This window comes from Dipteris shenzhenensis, chromosome 22 (assembly GCF_047967505.1).
Source record: "Dipteris shenzhenensis isolate YYH24624 ecotype China chromosome 22, Dip_SZ_1.0, whole genome shotgun sequence".
Classification (NCBI taxonomy): Eukaryota; Viridiplantae; Streptophyta; class Polypodiopsida; order Gleicheniales; family Dipteridaceae; genus Dipteris; species Dipteris shenzhenensis.
In genome coordinates this window covers 25,972,428-25,995,563 of record NC_141617.1, presented here as the reverse complement: position 1 = coordinate 25,995,563, position 23,136 = coordinate 25,972,428, and the positions used below count along the sequence as shown (strand labels likewise).

The 23,136-nt window shown below is 43.1% G+C and overlaps 1 protein-coding gene across 1 annotated transcript in view; it reads left to right on the top strand.

Moving 5' to 3' along the window:
• Nucleotides 1–22,814, top strand: part of SIR (sulfite reductase) — a 33,282-nt gene extending 10,468 nt beyond the window's left edge. The window contains exons 3-9 of the mRNA XM_087393193.1: nt 473–1,261; nt 10,478–10,774; nt 10,920–11,117; nt 12,564–12,698; nt 12,966–13,082; nt 13,490–13,648; nt 21,548–22,814. Of these exons, the coding sequence (XP_087249319.1) occupies nt 473–1,261; nt 10,478–10,774; nt 10,920–11,117; nt 12,564–12,698; nt 12,966–13,082; nt 13,490–13,648; nt 21,548–21,763 (1,911 nt within the window). The 3' untranslated portion in view covers nt 21,764–22,814. The remainder of the gene's footprint in view (nt 1–472; nt 1,262–10,477; nt 10,775–10,919; nt 11,118–12,563; nt 12,699–12,965; nt 13,083–13,489; nt 13,649–21,547) is intronic.
• Nucleotides 22,815–23,136: the final 322 nt, after the last annotated feature.

Genomic DNA, 23,136 nt, shown 5'->3' with positions numbered 1-23,136 from the left:
GCCACTCTTGCCTCCTATTTGAGACCTCTACAGAGAGACAATTGTTTATCAGACTTACTCTGTATTATTCTGTTCACTTAACAGCTTGCAACCACTGTTATAGTCTAGTTAGTGGCCACTGAATTTGATAGCAACTCTGCTGCACATTTTCTTTTCGATCTCACAAATTGATTATTTGCTTGAGAAAATCTAATTGAGAACGAATTCAGCTCTTACATCGTTTGGTAAGGATTACACAATCCCTTTGATTCTGACATGGGAGCTTAAAACTGGTATTACATTTATGTGAGTTTGATATTTTTCCTTTTGGGATTTTCTTGCTTTTTTCGTCTTGGCATGTCTTCAAAAAAAGATGTGTGTGTGTGAATGGATTTTATGTGAGTTGAGTGACAGTGATGAAGTTTACAAGTCTGATCCTGTTCTGGCAACAACAAGTGCTTCTTCTGATATGATATCTCAATTTGAATTGCAGCCAGTCAAACCGCCTGCATCTCTCACTCCCAAGCGCAGCAAGGTGGAGATAATCAAGGAGCAGAGCAACTATCTGAGGTATCCCTTACAAGATGAGCTACAAACTGAAGCTCCTAATGTCAATGAAGCGGCAGTGCAGTTGATCAAGTTCCATGGAAGCTACCAGCAAGATAATAGGGAGGAGAGGGTCCCCGGAGGAAAATCATACCAGTTCATGCTGAGAACAAAGCAACCATCTGGGAAAGTCTCGAACTCCCTTTACTTGGTGATGGATGACCTTGCTGATAAGTTTGGTATTGGAACATTGCGTCTGACCACTCGGCAGACATTTCAACTACATGGGGTCCTGAAGCAGAACCTCAAGACTGTAATAAGTAGTATTATAAGGAGTATGGGCTCAACACTTGGAGCATGTGGTGACTTGAACCGCAATGTATTGGCTCCTCCAGCCCCACTTGTCAGGAAAGATTATTTGTTTGCACAGGAAACTGCTGACAAGCTTGCTGCACTTTTAGCTCCTCAAGCTGGCTCCTATTATGACCTTTGGATTGATGGGGAGAAGATTATGTCAGCAGATCCACCTGATGTCGTTGAGGCTCGTAACGATAACTCCCATGGGACAAATTTCGAGGGCTCACCCGAGCCAATTTATGGGACTCAATTTCTTCCACGAAAATTCAAGATAGCTGTGACAGTACCTGAAGATAATTCTGTTGATATTTTGACAAATGATGTAGGGCTAGTGACTCTTTGTGATGAAGATGGAGAGCCTAAAGGCTTTGACATTTATGTAAGTAACCTTTTGTTTGTTTTTCTGCTTACGAAGTGTCTTTTAACTTGTTCAAATGTGTCAAACAATTAACCTGCAAGTTGAATATCATGTTGGAAGGTGTAGAGGATGGATGAGCATGAAGTACATGTGAGTCGATAAGCATTTCTTACTAAGTGTCTTTCTTTTGTACTATTGGTTGTCTCGTCTTCCAAAAAGCATCTTTTTCTCTTGCTCTTTTGTGTCCCTCGCCCCTTTTCTTCTTTATTCTCTACTTTTCCCTTGTATTGCTTTTTTATGTTCATTTTTCAGTAGTTCTCAGTTTGTTAGATTGGACATAGGATTATGCAGGTATTTTTAGAGGATCGTGCGACAACGAACAAAACCTCCACTTTTTGTCGTGCCCTCTTATCGATTCTCTCTCCATTTGCCATAGAGAATTTGTTTGTAAAGTTGCCATTTTTACCAGACAATTTTAAACTCTGCTTGATGTGAACATCGTAACAAATCACTTTTCTTAATAGGGATCTGAAAGAGAAAGTATATATTCAACATTTTCTCAAGAATCCTATGGTTTGGAGAACTCATCCAAAGCCTAAGAACATCCTCCTTTATGGTTGTAATCCAAACTAAGTGGGGAAGCCAACTTCTTTCCATTCCCATAATAGCAATAATACGAATGTTTCATATGATTCTTGACGGATGCATCATGTTCTTTGTGATTCTCCTTACTCAAAGCGAAGATGTAAGGCTCTTTTTAAAATTTTTATGTAAGCTAGAAAACTTATCTTATCAAGAACGTCAACCAGAGAAAACTCTTATTTGCAAGATTGGAAATGTTCCAGTCTTACAAGGATATGTATTCCAGTCTTATGAGGATATGTATTTTACATTCAATTGAACCTATTGCTAGAGAAATTTCTAAATCTCAAGATTGCATATATTCCCGCGTTACGAGAATGTGTGTATTACATTTATTGCTAGAGAAATTTCTAAATCTCAAGTTCTTGGCATCATAGGCGTCGGAACTGCTACTGAAACTTCGTCTTCTAGCACTGTTTCTCCTTTGCGTCCAACTCAGGAACAGTCTAGATGGGATGGAAGAGATGCTCAGGCTCACGCTTTGATTGCATTGTCAGTTAAAAGGATGATATTTACCCTAACACCAGGCCTTGCAGGACTGGAAAGATGCTTGGGATAAGTTTTCCTCTTTGTATTAGATCCGCAATGAGGCACGGGTTGCATACTTGCGAGAGCAGTTGGTTGCCTTGAAAATGGAGGAGGGAGAAAGCATGGATGCCTATTTGGTGAAGGATTTTAAAGAGTAGTTGGCCAACATTGATGAATGTGTGTCAGATAGTCAAATTGTGTCTACGACGATTAAAGGACTTCTTGACTCTTATCAAGGGCTTGCAACCACGTTGAGGTTGGTGGCCATGGGCAATCCCGACCATTATATCTTCAATCAGCGTGTCAGTTTGTTGTTGAAAGAAGAGCAAGGCCGTGCTAATTGGAATGTGAAATAGAACTAGCTCTATCTCTAGCTAGTTCTAACTAATTCTTGCATTGTGTCATATGCCGCGGGCTCCACTGTGCCTCAGATCTTTTGAAGTGCCCCAAAGCCTGCTCCTGTATGAGGTGAGATCTCATCACTTGGCACTCATAATCAAACCCTGGATTTTAGGGCATCTTCCTAGGCTCCAGCTGGAGGGTGTGCTGTAGATTGGGTCGTGGGGAATGATCTGATGGTAGCATCTTATATTACTGATATAAGTGTGTCTGAAGTATGATCGAGATCCGCATCATTCCCAAAGAGAGTTGCTAGCCCATGGGACAAGTGGCTCATGTATACCGCACCAAGAGCATGATCAAAATGTACTTGGACTTGGGTGGGGGATCACGTCCTATGTCAGATAGTGCAGTCGAGATGAGGAATGACAAGTATGAGTGATTACTGCAAAGTGGAGGATTATAAAATCATGTCTTGTGTCACAAGCTAGGGAGCCCAATAAGTAGTCCACTATGCTAGTGCCCACTCCCTGTGAAAAGCCGGTAAGACCTCTAGATAACAGCCATCTCTGAAGGCTGTTATACATAATCAGATCACGTACTGCTCTGTCCTATTTCCAGTAGGTGTCTCCCATATTCTGTCACATGTGGTGCATCATTTGGGTATCTCTCTATCTCGAGATCTACTGGGTCCATCTCTGGTACTTTGAGAGGGTCCAACTCAAAATCTAATAATCCCACCTCTTTATTCCGTGTATGTGCATTCAAGTCACCTGAGAGGAGGATTGGGAACTCTACGAAGGATACTCTTGAAACTGGCCGAAGCTTTTAGGATAGTGGAGAACTTCATGATGATCATAGATCATTTCAAATGGGCTATGACCCTCTGTGGTGAGCTCATGCGCATATGATGATGTATCCTGAGGAAGTAACATACTGGAATGAAGACCGGTCTTCTGTCGAGTGGCTGAACTCGCACCCACATGTGTCGCGCTGAACTCGCACCCACATGTGTCACGCGTGCTCCTTCTTCCGCATCACAGATATAAGCGCTGTGATGTGAAGAGAAGTACCACGCCTCCGGAGCCTTGTATCCCGCTGTTGTCCTCGTCTCCTTCCTATGGGTTGACTCAAATGTGTACGCTGTGACTATCGGTAGTACTCTCTTTGGACTCTCATGTGTCTCAGTGTAGAAGACAATCTCTCTGTTGGTGTGAGTCTTTGAGAACCCCCCTGGGTCAGACCACAAGGTGGCATTGCAATTCCACACTGCCATCCTCAATCCATTCTGTCTCCCTGCCTCATGGCCCGACACCATCGTGTGCTGTCCCCCCCCTCTCTCCTCTCTCTGCCTTATCTCGAATAATGACTTTGCCATCTTTGTAGATAGCCCACTTTCCTTCTTCTTTGGCTGCTATTGCATGTACCATTCTCTCTCTTTGGTGCTCTTGCTGCAAGAGCGTGAGGTCATTCCAGATTTTTCCTCGTTCCCTTTAGTGTGGCCAGCTCAGGCCGGGTACAAAATCAGATTGGCCAATCATGTAAATGTTTGGGTATTATAATGGATTTGGATGTGGAAGTCTTCTGAAAGTAGACCTGTTCATGGCTGGCCGAAATTTTACCACGATCGGCCTCGTGGGTGCATCGGCATTTCCTACTCTCCATGCTGCCTCGAAGGTGTGGTTGACACCCATTTTGGTGATCAATGCCTTAGCGTCCGCCATCGGAGTACTACCCATTGCTAGGCCTCTCACCAAGACATTTAGGGCCTTGCTGCTCCATCTCTCCTCCTCCTCTAGAGCATTTAAGATGAATTCTTTCTTTGGGGCTGATGTGCCCTTCTTTACTACTTCTACTCTGATATTGAATTTTTCCTTTAGTTATTTGCTTGGTGAACTGAGAACTCCGCGTGTTTCCTGTGCATATTGGCCTGCATGGCAGCCATCTCCTTCCTAAGCTTCTCATTTACTGATTTGAACTCTTCTAGTAACTTCTTTGTCTTCTTCTCCTCCTATGCTCTTGATTGGAGGGATTTCACCTGCTCTTGATTGTATTTAGCTGCTCATTTAGTGGTGGCTGAAATTCCCCCTCTTTGCAATGTGTAAGTGTCCTCAGTGTCTCATTCTCCACTTTGAGAGTGGCAATCTAGGTCTCCCAATTCTTCATCAATGAAGCATAGTGGCTGGTTTTTTCATCTAATGCTCAGGCCATATCCTTCTGCAATTTATGTAATTGACTCATAACTGAGGCTATGCTGTAGAGGCCAGGGGAAACCTGATCCCATGAGAGGAGGGTCAATGGAGAATCTATGGGGATTGCAGGGGTGCTGTTAGTAGTCCATGGCCTATGGCTGACCCTGGAGATGTAGGAATTGCTGCGTCTGTTGCTGCTGAGCTGCTAATGCTCCTGAAACTGTTGGTTGGTTGGCTGTTATTGTTGCTTCTACTAGATCGGTGCGGGAGATACTGTACTGACTGCTGCTGGAACTGGAGGTGTAGGTACTGCTGGAGTTGATCCAGAAATGAGGGCAAGTGCTATCCTTGCATAGGGCTGGGCTAATGTCAGCCAACAGGCCCTGGTACAAATTGACCCAGTCTGTGACATCCAACTGTCACAGACTGACCGGCCCTGTTCCAGATTGCCCGACCTGTCATGTGGCAGTCCAGTAGTGCTACTGTCCTGCCTGCCATATAGACATCTCCTGACCTGTTCTGCTCTTCTGCTGCCTGCATCTGCTGATACAAGTGGTCGTATAGACTGATGTCAGCCTGTGCCTCACCGTGGGGACGCCCACAAGGGACTAGGAATAGTCCAAGAACTAGAATGCATGCATTGGCTAACCTCCAATGGGTTGAAGTGTTGGATGTTGTTTGTGCAAGGTACAGGACTTTGGAGAGTGCTTAATTCCCCAACATTTTAAGGGTCAAAGCCCAAGACAAGTGGCACCTCATTGGCTGAAGGGCCCACTTGAGTTAAAAGCATTAAAAGCGCCTCCCTTCATGGAGGCAGCGCTTGCTTTTGAGAAAGCCCAGCTTTTTAGACAAAAATCACCCATTCTAGGCAAGGAAACCAGGCCCAGCTTTTGAAAAGCACATGCTTCTAGCCGGCTGGCCTGGTCTATAAATTGAACGCCTCTAGGCTCTCAATGTACCCAGACTCTGCTCCCTCGTGAGCCACCTTCTGCAAAGAGATTTCTATTGCAATAAAGACCTTCGGGGGGGCCAACTCTTATTTCTGGCCCTTAGTGCTGTGCTTTTCTCCTCTCTCTCCCTCTCCTATGCTTTCTTTTTCTGGCCCTTAGTGCTGCGCTTTTCTTCTCTATCCCTCTCCTATGCTCTCACTCTACAACGATTTCCTTTCCAGCCTGGTTCTTCCAGCTTTTAGACAGAGTTCATCCCCATATGCGATTTGCCCCAAGGTGCTGCAAATTGATTTCCCTTGCTGCAATTTGAGTTCCAACCAGTTTTGAGCCTGTTTCCTAAGTGCGTACTAACCAGACTGCTGCGATTTTACTATGAGGTTGAGTTTTGAGGGTGGTCAAGATTTCACAATGGGGACAGGTGCTACAGCAGTACCAACAGATCAAGCAGTATTGCAAGCATGGGAGCAGAATGCAGACACATTTGCAGTGCCCATGCAGACTACAAATGTCACGAGCATCTGCAGCCCATGGCATGGCTGCCTACATGGCATCCCTGCAGCCCACAACAGAAGGTACAGCAGGTAACGAGTCAACTTTCTTTGACCAAAGTCAAGGTTTGAAACGCGACTTCATTTATTGGCTCACTGACCCGAAATGGTCCATAGTATCTAGGAGACAGCTTTGGATAAACCTTTTCTTTTCCTTTCATATTTCCTTAGAAGACTCATATGAAAAGCGTTACGGATCTTTCGATTCTTTGGTAGGTCTAGTAGATGCATGATTTCATTTATTGGCTTACTGACTTGAACTGGTCCATAGTACCTAGGAGACAGCTTTGGATAAACCTTTTCTTTTCCTTTCACCTTTCCGAGTCTTACTTTTTTGAACTTAAGGTGTACCCAATCATCTTCTTGGAGATTCATCTCCCTTCTGTGCTTATTTGCTGCCCTTGCCCGTTTGTGCTTTTCTTTGGTCTTTCTATGGCTGTACGAACCTGAGAAAAAGCTGTCTCAAGGTCTCTAATGTACTTATCAGCAGCAAATATCTCATCCTTGGTCCTGAAAATGGGTGGTAAAATCACCTTCCCATGGATCACTTCAAAATAGGGTTTTCCTATGGAACTGTGCATGGTGGTGTTGTACACAAACTCCACTAATGGAAGGTACTTTTCCTACTCAGCTTTTTGCTCGGAGACACAGCATTTCAAGAGATCTAGCACTGTGGAATTCACAATCTCACTTTGACCATTTGATTGGGGGTGAGAAGAAGAAGAAAAATCCTACTTGGTCCCCATGTTGTCACATAAACAAGCTCGTCATTTGAGGGTCTTAGTCACGTACTATTGGTTTCGGCAGCCCATGGTGCTTGAAGATGTGCGCCATAAACAACTTTCCCATGTGATCCGCTTTGATGGTCTTTTTGACAAGAATGAAGTGAGCTTGCTTGCTGAACTTGTCAATAATAGTCCGAATTCCGTCATTTCCATGTTTTGATCTTGGTAGATCAAAGATGAAATCCATGGCTATGCTTTCTTATGGAGCTTGAGGCACTGGAAATGGCATCAACAGCCGTGGGGTCTTTTGTTTATCATACGTTACATTTTGGCAAGTAGGGCATTTTGTCACAAATATAGAGCAAAATCAAAACGTTCTAGTCTTTAACTTTGCCCCAAGAGAGAGAAAGCTCTCTGGCCTTCGGATCGACCACACTCCCTGTATGTGGTGATTCTTTTTACTTTCTCTGATCCTTTGGGTTCTTGTATCTTTCATGGCAGTCGGCTGCCAAGTGTCCTTGAGTCCCGCATCCAAATCACTTTTCCTCCTTGTGAAAGGTCTCGATCTGTTCCGAGGTGTATTTTGACTTTCCTTTGTAGTTCTTGGTGCACTCCTTGGCTTCTGTGGCTGAATCTTTTGACCTTGTGCAGATACCACATTCTTCTTGATGGTACTCATTTTCTTGCTTTTTGATGCCGCTACTGATCGTAGCAAATCTTCTTTCATTAACTTGACCACTGAAGCTGAATGCATGAAGTCTCGAAATATTGTCTTGGAGTAAATACTTACTTGGGCATGTATACTAGGTTGTAAACTAGCCTTGTACTTCTGAAGCTTTGACTATACCGAGATATTTTTGAAAGGGGTAATCTGAAGGTATGCTGACCAAAACTTCTTATTATAGGTCTCGACAGTATCTGAGGTTGTCATGCTTAAGCTCTCCCACGTTGTATGGACATCATCATAGAAATCTGTGGGCAAAAATATGCTCATAGAATTGTATCGAAGTCTTTCCACCGGTCTGCTCAACAAGGAGAGCGCCCCTCATGCACTTGCGCTTCTTGTAAATGTAAACTTGCTATCTTCAGTTTTGACTTCTCTCGATAATGCCCCGTCTTAAAAGCTATGTCATATTGGTGGATGAATTGTAAACGTTTTCATCTTTTTCATTTTCGATATATGTATCATCAAAAGTGGTGAAACTAATGGATTTGCCACCTTCTTGAAAGACCGTACATTTAGATCTGGATCTCCCTCTTTTTTGACCATGTGGTCTTGGATGCTGAGGAGCAGAGCTGCTAGAAGATGATGAGTTGGAGCTTGGAGATCTTCTTTGTTTTCCTCTTGGATGCGGAATACTCCCCCTTTCCCTTGAACTATGATAGCGTTGGGAAGATATTGGACTAGGGGAATGGAAAAAGATGCTGAAGTCATGGAATCTTCTTTAAAACTTCCAATTCTTGGATTTTGGTCTTTACAAAATCTTCATCAAGATCATCGTTAGGTTCTGATTGGGCCGTCAGGAATCTTTGAACTGCCATGTTCTGAAACCATGATGTGCAAGATGAAAACTGACACCCAAACTAATTCAAAGCTTGGCTGAGCCAAAAACAACCAATTGCAAAGCATTACTCTCAAGGAGGTAAGTTCGTGATGGGCGATGATAGGAGCCGGCCCGATGCATGATGAAGTAAGGGTGGGAGTGGCTTTTGGTTGTATGGTTTAACTAATAGTCTAGGATTCTTTGCCACAAATGGTAAATATAATAGATGGCAGCTCCAAGCTCTCGAGCTGAAGCGTGTTTGGGATTCAACCAATAGTCTGAGATTTGGTGCCACAAGTGGTAAATATAGTAGATGGCAGCTTCAAACTCTCGAACTGAAGCGTGTCCAGGATTCAATCGATTAATCTGGAATATGGTGCCATTGATGGTAAATATTGTAGACGGCAGCTCCAAACTCTCGAACTGAAGCCTGTTCGGCTCTCGAAACTCTCTTTTGGTCTGAAGATTCACTGACTCTCTAAATCACTGATGTCCTTGCTCAATTTGATGATCCTTTGGATAGCTTGCAAAACCAAGGAAAGTGGCAAGTCTATGCTCTGATACCATTGAAACCTCATACTAGGCCATCACTAGAAGGATGTGACTTACCACAAGCCCCTCTCCTTGCTAAGGAGAGTGTGACTGAGCTCTAGTAAAGGCGCTTGCACTGAAAACTTTCTAGCGCTAGGGAAGTTTGCGACTTTGCTGAAATGTCTAGTCCCATGTGACATCCCAGGTATCTCTGCGTCTGTCTTTGGGGAATCCATTGAAAGCTCAGGTCTGCCCCCAAACTTGAAGATCCTTAGCTCTTGTAAAGAAACCAACTTACTTATTCCAGTTGATCTTGACACGTGATGCTAGATAGAACACCTCTAAAAAGAGCCAACCCTCTCAAAGCTCTTGGACGAACCCTTCACAAACAAGGATGCATCCTCTGGAAATGTTGAGCTCGTCTTATCAGATCGGGAGGTGCTCCCCACCAGGCGAACTATTTGTGAACGGCGCCGCAAGCTCAAGACCTTGGCTAAGATCTTGTAGGTTGTGCCCAGTAAAGTGATCGGGCACCATTGGTGAATGTTTGCATGGTCCCCTTTCAGGATCAAGTAAATGTGACCTCAGGCAAGCGACTAAGGTAGTGTGACCCAAGTTTATCTTGTTGAAAGCCAAAGGCAAGGTGTGCTAATGTGCTTTAAAAACACCCAAAAAACAGCGGGGGAAAATTAGGCAAGGCCTCTTAACCATGCATGCGATTCAATGTATTTGGTTGGGCACACTTTGTTGGTTCCTTATTAGGGGTTGAAACCCTAGCTTCAGCATGAAGCCTTAAGTTGCTCCTCCCTCACATGTCCTCACCTCCTCATGTCAAGGCTTACCTTATATGGTTCATTTTGTATACTGCCTTCAGTTGCTGTAATTTTAAGTTATGTACCCTTCATCTCTGGGAGTTCATACTGCTATGTTGCAGTTTCTCTACGTGTGTACTTGATTCAGTTGTGCTTGAGAGGGCATCACAGTCTGCTACGCCTAATGTTTGTGCTTTTATCTTATGTTTCATGGTTTATAAGGAGTTGTTGTTTACTGGTTGTATTTTTTGTTGTACTAGATGGGAGAATCTGGGCTAGGTCTTTTTTAACATCTACCATATGATCTCTGTTTGTCTGTCTCATTAAGAAACAAATGAGAATGTGTGTGTGTGTGTGTGTGTGAGAGAGAGAGAGAGAGAGAGAGAGAGAGAGAGAGAGAGAGATACTAACGCATTGGTTTTTCAGGTGGGTGGGGGCATGGGTAGAACCCACCGGATGGAGCAGACCTTCCCAAGGTTGGCAGAACCTCTTGGTTATGTCCCAAAAGAGGACATACTATATGTTGTCAAGGCTATAGTTGCCACTCAAAGGGACTATGGCAGGCGTGATGATAGGAGGATGTCCCGTATGAAGTACCTTGTGGAGGAATGGGGTATTGATCGATTTAGGTCTGTGGTGGAGCAGTATTATGGCAAGAAATTAGAGCCCTTTAAAGAGCTTCCACCATGGGAATTTAAGAGCTTTTTGGGTTGGCATCCGCAGGTGAGCTTTTAAATTCTCTGATAAGGGTTTATAAAGTCCATGTTTGTTTCTGTAGCCTCATTTTTCAATATGAATGGTAAAGAAAGATACTGTCATGGCTTGTTAGTATGTCCTCCGATGCATTTCAACAGAGTGGCTTTTGCAGGGAGACGGCAAATATTTTCTGGGCGTTCACGTAGATAATGGGCGAATCAAAGGTGTAACTAAGAAGGTGTTGAGGGAAGTCATTGAGAAGTATGAACTTAGCGTTCGCCTCACTCCAAATCAGAACCTCATACTATGTGATGCAAGACCAGGTTGGAGACAATCTATTTCAAGGTCCCTTAGACAAGGGGGCTTATCGGTGAGTTAATCTCCCCCTTCCCTTCCCCTCTGCCGCCTCCCCTAAAGCTTCTCCTTTCTCTCCTCTCTTAGCATACAAAAAGGCTTCAAGTAGGATGGTGAGGCACCTAGACATTGATTGAATTACACTGTATGTGACAAGGGTGAAGTCTTTTACTTTATTGCTGTGTCAGTCTGTATGAAGTGATTCTGTGGATAGGCTGAATAAGGACTATCAGAAGAGGTTGCATGAGCAATTCAGAGTCATCTTGCTTATGATTATGAGAATCTCTTAGCTTGTAGGAAGTTTTGAATCCACTTCTAGTAAATTATCTCAATCAGAGTGAATATATTGAGCTTGCACATACACATGAAGATGCAGCTGGAAAATTAAATCTGTTCAGAAGACTGCATTGGATTCACAATTTATAGTTTTGCTACTGGAAATTTGGGCTGTATGCTTTACTGGCTTACTCATGAGCTGATATCTATGCCGTGCTTGAGATGTTTTCCAAGGTGGTATATGCTAGTTACTCTGATGTGAGGTGCTAATATGCTGCTTTGGATGAGCTGGTAATGGAAATAGAAGCTACAGGTTTTATGTATGTAAGTTTGAGATTTATTGATAGGCTTTTCTAGAGCTGACTTCATATCTCGTTGTTGTAGAGGGTTCTGAGCATGTTATAGAAATTCTCTGGATATAATTATTTCGAACTCAAGGGGCACTCTTTTCTGTTGCCTGATTTTGACGTGTTAAAGATGTGAGTGAGAATGGTAGAAAGGTGGGCGAGGATGGTGCCTCCTTTAAATCAAAGCTTATCCTACATGAAGGTGAGCAAAATGGAGCCCTTTTTTTCTTTTTTTCTTTTTTTTGGGGGGGGGGGGGGGGGGGGCTTACATGTCTGTGATATGTTCTATCAACAACATTTGCAAGGCCACATACTAGATCCTGATGAGTTTTAAAATCAAATCTTAAGGAAATATAATAGGCTCCCCTAAAACCTTGAAGGTCAAAGTGATAGAGCCTTGCAAGCCACCTGCCACTCGCCTCTTGTGACCCTTACGAGAAAACACGGTGGATGTGAACTTTCAATGGCTTGGGTGTAAACCTGACCTGCCGTGGTTAAACAATGCATATGGTGCTTGATGCAGTGCTGTAGATGAAGCTGAAACCCGAAGTCCTTTGGTTGTGAGTTGAAACTTCAATGGGGTTATTTATTTGAACTGAGGCTGTACTGTTTCAGCTTGCTGAAGTGAATGGGTTTGTAAGTCTTTTCAATCAGTTATGAGGTGTAGCAGATCGTAAAAACGTGTGATATTTGGCAATGGGCGGAAATACAAAAGGACCACAGAGATGTGAGAGGGAGGTGCGTATGTGTGTGTTTAGGGGAAAGGGGGGAGGGGGGGGGGGGGTTGGGTTTCTAGTAAAATTGGCAACTAACAATGATATGTGTCCAACTTCATGCAGCATCCTCGGTGGGTAGATAATTTGAATTTGACTGCTATGGCTTGTCCTGCCTTGCCACTCTGCCCACTTGCAATCACAGAGGCAGAGAGGGGTGCACCAGATATTCTAATGCGGATACGGAAAATGTTTGACAAGGTACTTATGCTATTGGGTGCTGTTTATCTAGTTCAGTACACTGCTATTGATTAAATAGAGATGTCTTCCATTAAGAGTGGGTCTGGTATAGTTTCCCAGGAGTGGTTGATATTTATGCTAAAGAGAATTGGGAGAATTTTGCTTGTGCTTTGTTTCGTGAAGTTTGCAGAGGAAAAATGCCACGGTTGAGGTGTTCTAGTCTTACGATTAAAGATCATTCTGTAGAGGCTTGCATTGTGAAATTCTCATTTTGATCAATGGCTGCAGGTTGGGCTTAAAGATAAGGACTCGATTGTTGTAAGACTGACTGGATGCCCCAACGGTTGTGCAAGGCCCTACATGGCGGAGCTAGGTTTTGTTGGTGATGCGCCTAACAGCTATCAGGTTTTGGCTGTCTTTTTTCTTTGCTTTTACTTGTATCCTTAAGTGTATGTAGTTTTGCTCATTAAACTTCTTGCTATTGAGTGCATGCACGATCCTTATGTGTCACTTGTGCGAGATCTATCTGGCACTATATTCTGCTGTTGAAGCAAGCATGGACCTGTCTGGATTCAATTGCATGTAAAGATGTGTCTTCTTGTAGTTGGCATCATTAACTTAAGTGTGGGGATAAGCAATCAGATCATTGTTTAAAACAAGGAGAAAGCTTTGTAAACTACTCCCATAGATTAATAAAGAAAAGGGCAATCATGTGTGGTATTCATTTTAATTTTGTGTGCGCCAAAAAACAACCTGGGCACTTTCAATCTGATTTCCCACATTTGATGACAATGTGTGTTGTTTTTGTTCAGATTTGGCTTGGAGGTACTCCAAATCAGACCCGGCTGGCCCAAACATTTATGGAGAAAGTAAAAATTCAGGACTTTGAAAAAGTTTTAACTCCTTTATTCCAGTCATGGAAATCAAAGCGCCTGGAAGGGGAATCCTTTGGAGACTACACAGTGAGAGTGGTCTCTCTCTCTCTCTCTCATCTGCTTGCTCTTTTGATGTCTGTCTGTCTCTTCTGGCATTTTTTCTCCTTCCTATTTATTGTTTTTGTTTTGATAAGATTAGAAAATAAGTCACACTATAGACGTTGCAGTTTAAAATTGCCACTATACTCAGATATTATTTGCAAGGTAAACAGTAGAAGGGTTTGAAAAAGTGGATCAATTGTATAAATGAACGGCTGTGAGTCGAAGATAGATTAGGGCTGGAAAGATACAGTGTTTGCATATACAATTTCATATTGTAGACAGGTTTTGTTGCATTTGGAAGTTTCAGCTCGTGGAAGTCACACCTTACCATCACGGCCTTTACTACAAAGTTGAAGATTCATCCTGCTCATACAATGGATTTTTCAAGCCCCTCTAGGATAGGCCTTGCAACTTATTGGCCATGTATAGCATCTATTAATCAAACATATACATTGATTGAAGAAGAGTGATGGACAATTCATTACTATATTGACAATGGATTGAGACCCAGAACCTCCCATGAGTTTTTATTGCAGTATAAAACTTGTTGTCTGCAAGAAGTCCTGACTCCTAGCTAATTCATTATCAATTGCAAGCAAGAGAGAATAAGAAGAAATGAAAGACAGATTGTTCATTGTCAAAATCTCTAGTGAGGATTTGTAACTGAAGAGGGGTGTGCATCGAAGGGTATAGAGATGTGCAACCCTTTTCAGGAACAATGTACATTACGCAAAGAAAAATAGTGACTCTAGGAACGAGTCTCTCTCTCTACAGGAGTTATCCCTCTTGTTTATCTTTTTCATAGAATTGTGTGCCTTCTGAAGACTTGTCTCTCTAGTAGTGTCCCGTTGTTGTAAAGGTATGTAGACTTTCTACAAATATCCATCCGTTAGTCAACATGTAGGCAAAGGATCACGTCACAGAGTTTACTTGTTCTTCTACACAAAAGATCCATGCTACAGAATGCATCATGGATGTTGCTGAAAGTATTTGCTGTAAGAAATCAGGTATTGCTGCATACCTTCATCTGTTTGCCAAGCGGCATGTTGAAGAGTGAATATTCTACCCTTTAGACATCCACCCAGCGGGACTGTCTGGTCTGTTTAGGTCTCACCATGGCCTATATAAGTTGGGGCTCTCACCATCCTCTCCCCGTCATCCAGCCCTTTACTCCATTTGTTGGAGAGCAGAACTGACCTCGAGCATTATTCTCAGCTTTGGGAGCATCATTATGTCATGGAAAGCCCTTGGAGGCTATTGGCATTCTTTAGAAAGGAGAGATATATTCTTGATATTGTATTGAGACGAGCTTTTATTTCAGCTTGCTTTGGCAGTATCTTAGAGATCTGCTTTGCCTTAGTGCTTGTGTAGGAGAGGGTGACAACTCTTCTCGAGTTTAAGATTGCTTCCACTGTTTTTCACAAGTATGTGGTGATCCATGTGAGTTCACTTCAAAAGAGGTTCAAGGAAGACAGCTAAGGCATCTTGATCATCTTCCTAGTCACGGTTCATTGGTTCTTGGGGCTTTGATCCACATTAGCCAAGTGTTGAAGACGACATAGGGCAAGCTTGCTGTCTGGAGGAGGTGTTAGAAATGACCCAACAGAGGGTACGCACAGTGGAAGACTGATAGTAATGCCCAGGAGCTCACACAGTGTGGTGTGGGATGTGGAATCACAAACTTCTTAACATATGTGCATAAAATAGATGTGCAGACTCATCAATAGACAATGAACCAGCCAGATAGAGAAACCACCAAAATAATATATTTCTGTCCAAAACTATGGACACAATACAAAAGAGATAGATCCAGAGTCCCACCAATGGTGTGGTCCTCTGATCTTACCACAAGGTACTTCTCCTATCTGCTGGCTATCTCTAGACTCAAGCCCGCATGCTCCACCTCGAGCGTCTGTAGACTTTCCGACTAATGTCTTCTTCTCCACCTTACTGCCTGTGAATCAGCCTAGGTGGGCAGCCCCTGCCAAGCTTTGTATGCAGCACACAGGTCCCCTTGGTCCTCCTGAATGTAGGCTCCAAGATAACTGTTCCACTGCTCCAACCTGCTTGTGAATGGCTGCTCCAGAAGATGATGATCTCAGCACCTTGCTGCCCTAGAAGACAGCCAAGGTCCAGCCTCTTCTTGGCTAAGTCTGCAGCACTTGTTGCACTCTCTCGCCTCCTGTAGATAGGCCCAGAGAGTAGGCTTCCTGCTGCTCCTTTCTGCCCTGGAACTGCTGGCTATGCTGGATGTGAAATGAGGCCCAAGGCCTCTCCTTTTATAGGGCTCAAGGCCCTTTCAAATGGACCGGCCAGCCGACTGGACAGACCTGGTTGGCTCAGCCCAAGCAGCCTTACATAAGGGCTCTCTTGCTGGCCCATCTGTACCCGCCTTGCCATGTGGCACTACGCCACTGGCCCAAGCCATATGCGCCCTATTGCAGGCCCTCCTGCAGGCTCCAGCCTGCCCTGTTTGCAGTGCCATGGTTGTGCCTTTCTGTCCTGCTGGTTCTGCCCTCTGCCAGGCTCCTCTCCAGCGCCGTTCAGTTCCGTACAATTGCTGATGTCATCGTGCCTTTTACTTGGGACACCCTTCCAACCATGAATGCTTCATTTCTGTCCCAGATCCACACATCCAGGTAATCTCTCTGTGGACACATCCTGCCCTAGGTGTCCCTCCCCCACGCACTCCTCATTTGGGGGCTTACAGATGGGGAGGTGACCTTTCCAATAGGATCTATAGCAACGGAGGCAACAAACCTTAGGGATCCACGTGGCCTTTGGGACAAGGAAATGCATTTTCAGTTTGCTGTTTTTTGGACAGAAGCTCTTCAGTTCTTAGTTCTCCTTCTCTCAGCATTAAAGAGATCTGAGATGGCATCAGCAACTATTTTCTCACCCCTAACTTACTTCAGGGAGTAAAAGTTTGATGGACCTAACTGTCCATTGTGGAAGATCAACATCAAGAGTCTCTTGACACATGGGACTATGGAAGATGTTAAATGGAAATTTTTGGCGTAGTGGTGCCCCTAGATCTATCTATGTTACCCATTGTGGAAGATCGACGTCAAGAGTCTCTTGACACATGGGACTATGGAAGATGTTAAACGACAACTTTCAGAAGTCCCCAGCCGACGGGGACAAGATAGTGGTGCCTCTAGATCGACCTATGTTATAGGCATAGGAGGATTAGGATTGTGAAGAACCAGACTTTTCAAGAATGCAAATGTGTGCAATGCATGCAGAATTTGAATGCCGATTGGCCCTCCAATGGGGAAGAGTGCCCTCGTGAGAGTACTTGTTTCTATTTCTACCTACATGCAAGGTGTGTGTGAGATGGCGGATGAATGTAAGGTGAATGAAGAATGCTACGTGAGATTCACAATGAAAGGGTGATATCCTTTCATTAATGTCCCTTGAGATCACTCAAGTTCCATCTTTCCATTTACACCTACCCTTAGCCTATGACCCATGCATCTACCATTCAATGCACCCTTCCCTTCCTATAGCCCCTAGGACCTAGACACGTGTGTGCACATTTTTATTAATAGAATAAGTGTCATATGTCCAAATTCGATGCCGTCTGAAGCAGTGGCTCCAGCTCGACTAGTCCTATCTACTGAGATGATCCACGGGCATAACAAATCGGTCGATGTCCATCATAAATACATATACATGTTATACCATTGGCGTATAATATATAATAATGTTTTAATGTCTACTAATCACGGATTAGTGATTTCTCTTGTCATGATACTCCCTCTTGCTTGAATGGGCAGAAGTCCTCTTCTAGATCCTTTCTTGTCTCTTTCTCTTGCATACGCTCCTCTTCATAATCTGCAAATAGTCTCCTCTAGGTAGTACACGATCTCTTCTGAATCAGAACTTAAATCCCATCTTCAAGTTCCGGTTCCTCTTGATGCTGGATATTCAAAATGCAGAAGTACCACTGCAGTGCCTCTTCAGTACCTCTTCATGCTCAAAATCCTCTTCAGAATATTAGCTACTGAAATCTCTTTATAGTAACCTGCTCAATAAGATGAAACATATTCTCAACAAACTGGTCAGTATTAAAGAGATTCTCTCACCCAAATGTTTCATTGAACTAGGTGGACCTTGGCTATAGATGATTTTGTGATGAAGAGCTTCTTAATCTATAGAGACTATAGATCATCACTCTCTTTTTCCAACTCTTCTATTTCAGCCCTATTCATTCCATAAGATGCTCTACATGGAGGAGAAAATTCTTTATTCTTTGTCCATACTCTACAATGAATATGCCTACTCTCTATTCAGTTCACACATCCATACACCAGTGTTGGCTGAATGGATAGCATTTACTCTTGGTTCTATATTCATTGTAGAGTCTTGGGATGAGGAGGTAGAAGCCTCATCCTCCTGGTTGGATGCTTTGCCTTCCCCTTTTACAGAATTGGTTTTAGCAATTTTGGCTAATAGAGTAGGACAAAATTAGCTTTTTCTTCTCATCGCTAGTCATCGTCAGTCATGGAAGGAAATGGTATCCATCCAGGATGTGATTGGTTGTTAACATTTTGTACAATAGCTTTCTCTTTTCCTTTTTGGAAAGGCTTCCGAGGATTTAATTTCGTCTCAGCAATCACTTTCGAGGTTAGGGTTGCTAAATACTTCTTTCTTTTATCATCCTCACTCTTTTGAGGTAACTCTAAAGAGAGTTTCCAGAACCTAGCTGTAAATTCAGCGTTACTCTTGTTATCGAATTGCTTGAACCTTTCCCAGTGGAAGGTCAATTCTTCTTCATGCCTCGGAGGCATGAAAGTGGCCTTAAGCTGCTCTACAAATTTGTACCATTGAAGAATAGGCTCTTTTTCCGTTTGTGGTAAAGACCACCACATCAAAGCATCCTTCTGTAGATGCAGTGTGGCAAGAGCAAGTTTCTCGTGATCGGTCTTATCTTGATGGGCAAAATATAACTCAAAATGGCGAATCCAATTGAGGATTTTATCCGCCTCTCTTGCTCCATCATACTTTGGGAATTCTATTCTCTCTCGAGGTTGAAATTTGGCTCTCTTCGAGGGGGTATTTAAATTGTCATCCCCAAAATTCAGCACTCTCTTAGTCCCTAATTTTGTCATAATGGACTGTTCAATCATATGGCTAAGCTGAGAAACCAGCTTACCAACGGGAGACTCCTCTCTCCCTCTTGCACTTGGATTATAATCTATGTGTACGGGATTTTGAGTTAAAGGCGTAAACTCAACGCCTTGCTCTTGGATGGACTCGTTTCTTCCTTCATTTCTAAAGGAAAACTCCCTATCAAGAGATTCTTGAAGGAGAGATGAAGGTAATTCTATACGTGGGTTATCATACTCAATATGTGTGTAACTCTCATCTATATTATCCTCTTGAGGAGGAGGTGATGGTGTTCTCTCCCTATCTCCTTCTGGTAGTGGAGGAAAAAGGACAAGTTCGTTATTAAATATCCCTTCTCCTTCCATTCTTTCCTTTTAGTAATACAAGAGAGAAAATGACTTGCTGTAATTTTACAGCAAAAGTCAAATGTTGTAGAGTTGGTGGTACTTATCCGACTCCCGCTTTGCTTGTGTCGACAAACCACTTCAAATGACCTCTTCTTGCTTCTCTTTTAGCCTTTCTTCATTGTTTTTATGTTGTAAACTGGTACTTGGTGGGTGGATAACCCCCTTAAAAATCTTGTTCAGATTCAACTTGCCGTTGGGGAGAACCGGGGGTCTTAAGGGATTCGCACGGGGGGAGTCACCCCGTCCAAAGACCCAAAAAATGAGACGAAACCCTTACCTCAGAGACTCTAGAATTCAAAGATTGCAAGGTTCCGAAAACTCCTTGCTCCCCGGGTGTCCTTGCAAGACGACGATCTGCGGGTACGTCGAACTTTGCGGAAAGCCTTCTCCAATGTGCTCCTACGTTGCCCGGCCTTCACGCGAGGTTCACGTACAGCCGGCGTGTGTCGTGCTTTCCCTTCTGTCCCGGCCTTTCCTCACATGCCCTTCTTGGTGCCTCTTCTTTGTTGCGCTTTCTATACGGGCCTCTCCTACATATCGCCGCCTTGTATGGTTCTCTTTTCGCACGGTCTTCTTCTACCCTGGGGTTTCCTGTCTCTTGCTGTCCCAGTCGTGGATTGCTGCTCTGATACCAAATGTGAAGAACCAGACTTTTCAAGAATGCAAATGTGTGCAATTCATGCAGAATTTGAATGCCGATTGGTCCTCCAATGGGGAAGAGCGCCCTCGTGAGAGTACTTGTTTCTATTTCGACCTACATGCAAGGGGTGTGTGAGATGGCGGATGAATGCAAGGTGAATGAAGAATAATGCTACGTGAGATTCACAATGAAAGGGTGATACCCTTTCATTAATGTTCCTTGAGATCACTCAAGTTCCATCTTCCCATTTACACCTACCCTAGCCTATGACCCATGCATCTACCATTCAATGCACCCTAATGGACCCTTCCCTTCCTATAGCCCCTAGGACCTAGACACGTGGGTGCACATTTTTATTAATAGAATAAGTGTCACATGTCCAAATTCGATGCCGTCTAAAGCAGTGGCTCCAGCTCGACTAGTCCTATCTACTGAGATGATCCACCGCCATAACAAATTGGTCGGTGTTCATCATAAATACATATACATGTTACACCATTGGCGTATAATATATAATAATGTTTTAATGTCTACTAATAACGGATTAGTGATTTCTTTTGTCATGACAAGGATGCAAATGGATTTGTAGTGCTCATCCAAACACATCTAGACAACCAAGGATAATTAGAATTCCATCAGTATGGCTCCTAATGCACATGATGCATGCATGATTTTCAAGGATTGGTATGAGACCAACACCTTTATGAGATATTAAACCTCGAGATCCATGAGTATCCACTCAAGATGGGAGAGGGTCAGGGGGGGGTGGTTCCTCATGAAGATCAAGTTTTTATGGGTCCATATGGCTTCCATTAGGGCATTTTTGGAAACCAAGATGTTAGCCAAGCTTGTCTTGAGGAAGATACCCTAGCTATGAAGGTTTTTAATGGCCGTGACCATGGGTCAAATAAGCAGCCTTATCACTTTTAAGAAGCTTGGGGCCATGACACTCCAGGTGGGATCTATCATCCCTCTGTTGTGTCTGACGGTGGCATTATCGGCATAAAGAAAAATGGGGATGAGGTTTTGTGCCAATGTCTATCCGTGCCTGTCCAAATTGTCCACAAGAGGCCAAGCTCATCAATGTAAAGCCCAAAGAGGGAAATGATTAGGGGCACTCATGTTTCACGCCAATGGTGCTGTTCACCTCCTCAGAAATCTGTGTGGAATGCACTCTACTTGCGACACTCTCATATAGAGCCATAATTGCTCACATGTCATTATGAGAGCTTAGTGTTGCAAGATGAGATGAGCTCGTGGTACAGAGTTGAAATATCTACAGAACTGCAATATACTCTTTGTTTCCAATGCCCAACCTCCTCTATGAGATCTCTGAGGGTGAAAATGCGATCCAATCTGCACGCATTACTATAAGCTCAGTGTTTTTAGTGATGTGTGTTAGTGGCCAGCCATGTTGGTTTGGTACGTACCTGTGGTTCCAAGGAATGAAACCCATTACATCTGCATTGGAGACCAGCCAGATCCTTGGGGCTGTTAACATCATTATTCTTGTGTTATTGACAGAAACTTTTTTGACATTCAAGTATATAAACATGTTACATAGATGAGTTTCAACTGTTACATCTTTTTACATAGCTGAGTTTCAACCGTTACATCTTTTATTCTCATCTGATGATAGAAACGTTTTGGCTAGCTAGTTTCAACTGCATGTATAAATAATCAAATTTACTGAGTTTGTTTTTGTTTTATGCCTTTTTCCTCGTTCACGCCTAGGGTTTTGAGAAGTTGCGGCAGTATATAGAGACATGGACAGATACTCCAAGAGACAAAAGGAGTGGTGTCAACCTCCTGGTAGACAAAGAACTTTTTCATTCCATAGAGAGCCTTGCACAAGCTCAGGATATAAGTCCAAAAAAATTGGCATCTTATGTGCTCCAGAAGTACATCGAAAAGGAGAAGTCTTTGAAGGGGAAGGATACAGGAAATTAACTATAATATTATCAAGTTTTCCTGGAGTGGGAAAGGCAGTTTGAAGCCTTTTGGTTTCTGTATTTTTGCCAGTCGGAATAAAATGAGGAAATGACATCCCATGGGGAGCAGAAGACTAGCTTCTTATGGCACATGCAATGTGTCAAGGTAACAGGCACAGCCAGCTTTCAATGTACATTGGCAGTTTGAGAAAAGTTGACGAGCTTACACAGGTGTTCAACATGTCCCTATTATCAGGCCGTTAGTATTTCCGTCCAGATTAAAATTTTGTTAGATCATTTGTGCACTTTAAATGTGGTACACCAAACTTCTTGTATTGAAAAAGGGATAATCACAGATGCATGTTATTGGTGCTGGTGTGGAAAAAGAGGCTGGGTGGGTTGGGGCTCCCTCATTGAGGACACTTGAGGTCATAGTGGGTTTTCCCCCTTTTCCTTTCAACCTCATGTGGAGAAAGCAGGTTTGTGAAGGCTTGTTGTACTCTTCTAATAAGCGCAATTAGGAGAAATGTTGCTAAATTTTAAGAGGATTCTTGCAATCTAAATTTTACAATGATTCCGGTTGTCCTGTGAGAGGGTTTCCTTCGTTTTGACTTTGCCAATGGATACCATACATGGGTCTGGGAACTAGGGGATATTTTGCAGTTGGTGATGCCACAACACACTTTCTGGCCTGATGTGCTAATTTGAGGCCAAGGAAGTTTTTTCAAAGCCTTCTGGATTTGTGAATCTTCCTATTTTTCCCTTCTTTTTGTCTGTGTGCCTGTTTTTTGTGGTGGCAAGGAGTTGCGATGTTCATCAGGAACATCAGAAAATTGAATTGGCAATTTGCAAATTACAGGATGAAAGTGACAAATGGCGAAGTGTTATATTGTCATTGATGTTGCTTCACACATTGATGAGGATACTGAAGCCTGTTGTCTTTCTTTTAGGGGGAGAGCAGATGGTTATGGTTTTGTAATATACATTTGGATGCTTCCTAGGGCATGCATTCAAACAATTGCAGACGTTGTTCAAGTATTTTTTTATTGATTGCCACCCTTTGTGTTCATACTAGTGTAGAGGGTTTCAATCTCTTCTTATAGATACCTTAGAGGGTCAAGAAACTAAGGGTATATTTTACTAAAACGTTTTTTGGGTGCCCAATGATGCAATAGCGATCATTGTATCTGCTTATGCACTTTAGGTGGACCAGGGAACCAGCAAGAAACTTGGCATTGATGGGATAGGGTCTCGCTTGTTGGAAGTACAAACTGATTGTTTGCATGCACATCATTAATTGGAGAGTGCATCCTTTTGACATCATGTGTTGAGTGCAGTGAATATCTTTGCCAAGGGGGTGGATAACTTTCAGATATTTAATAAGGTACATTT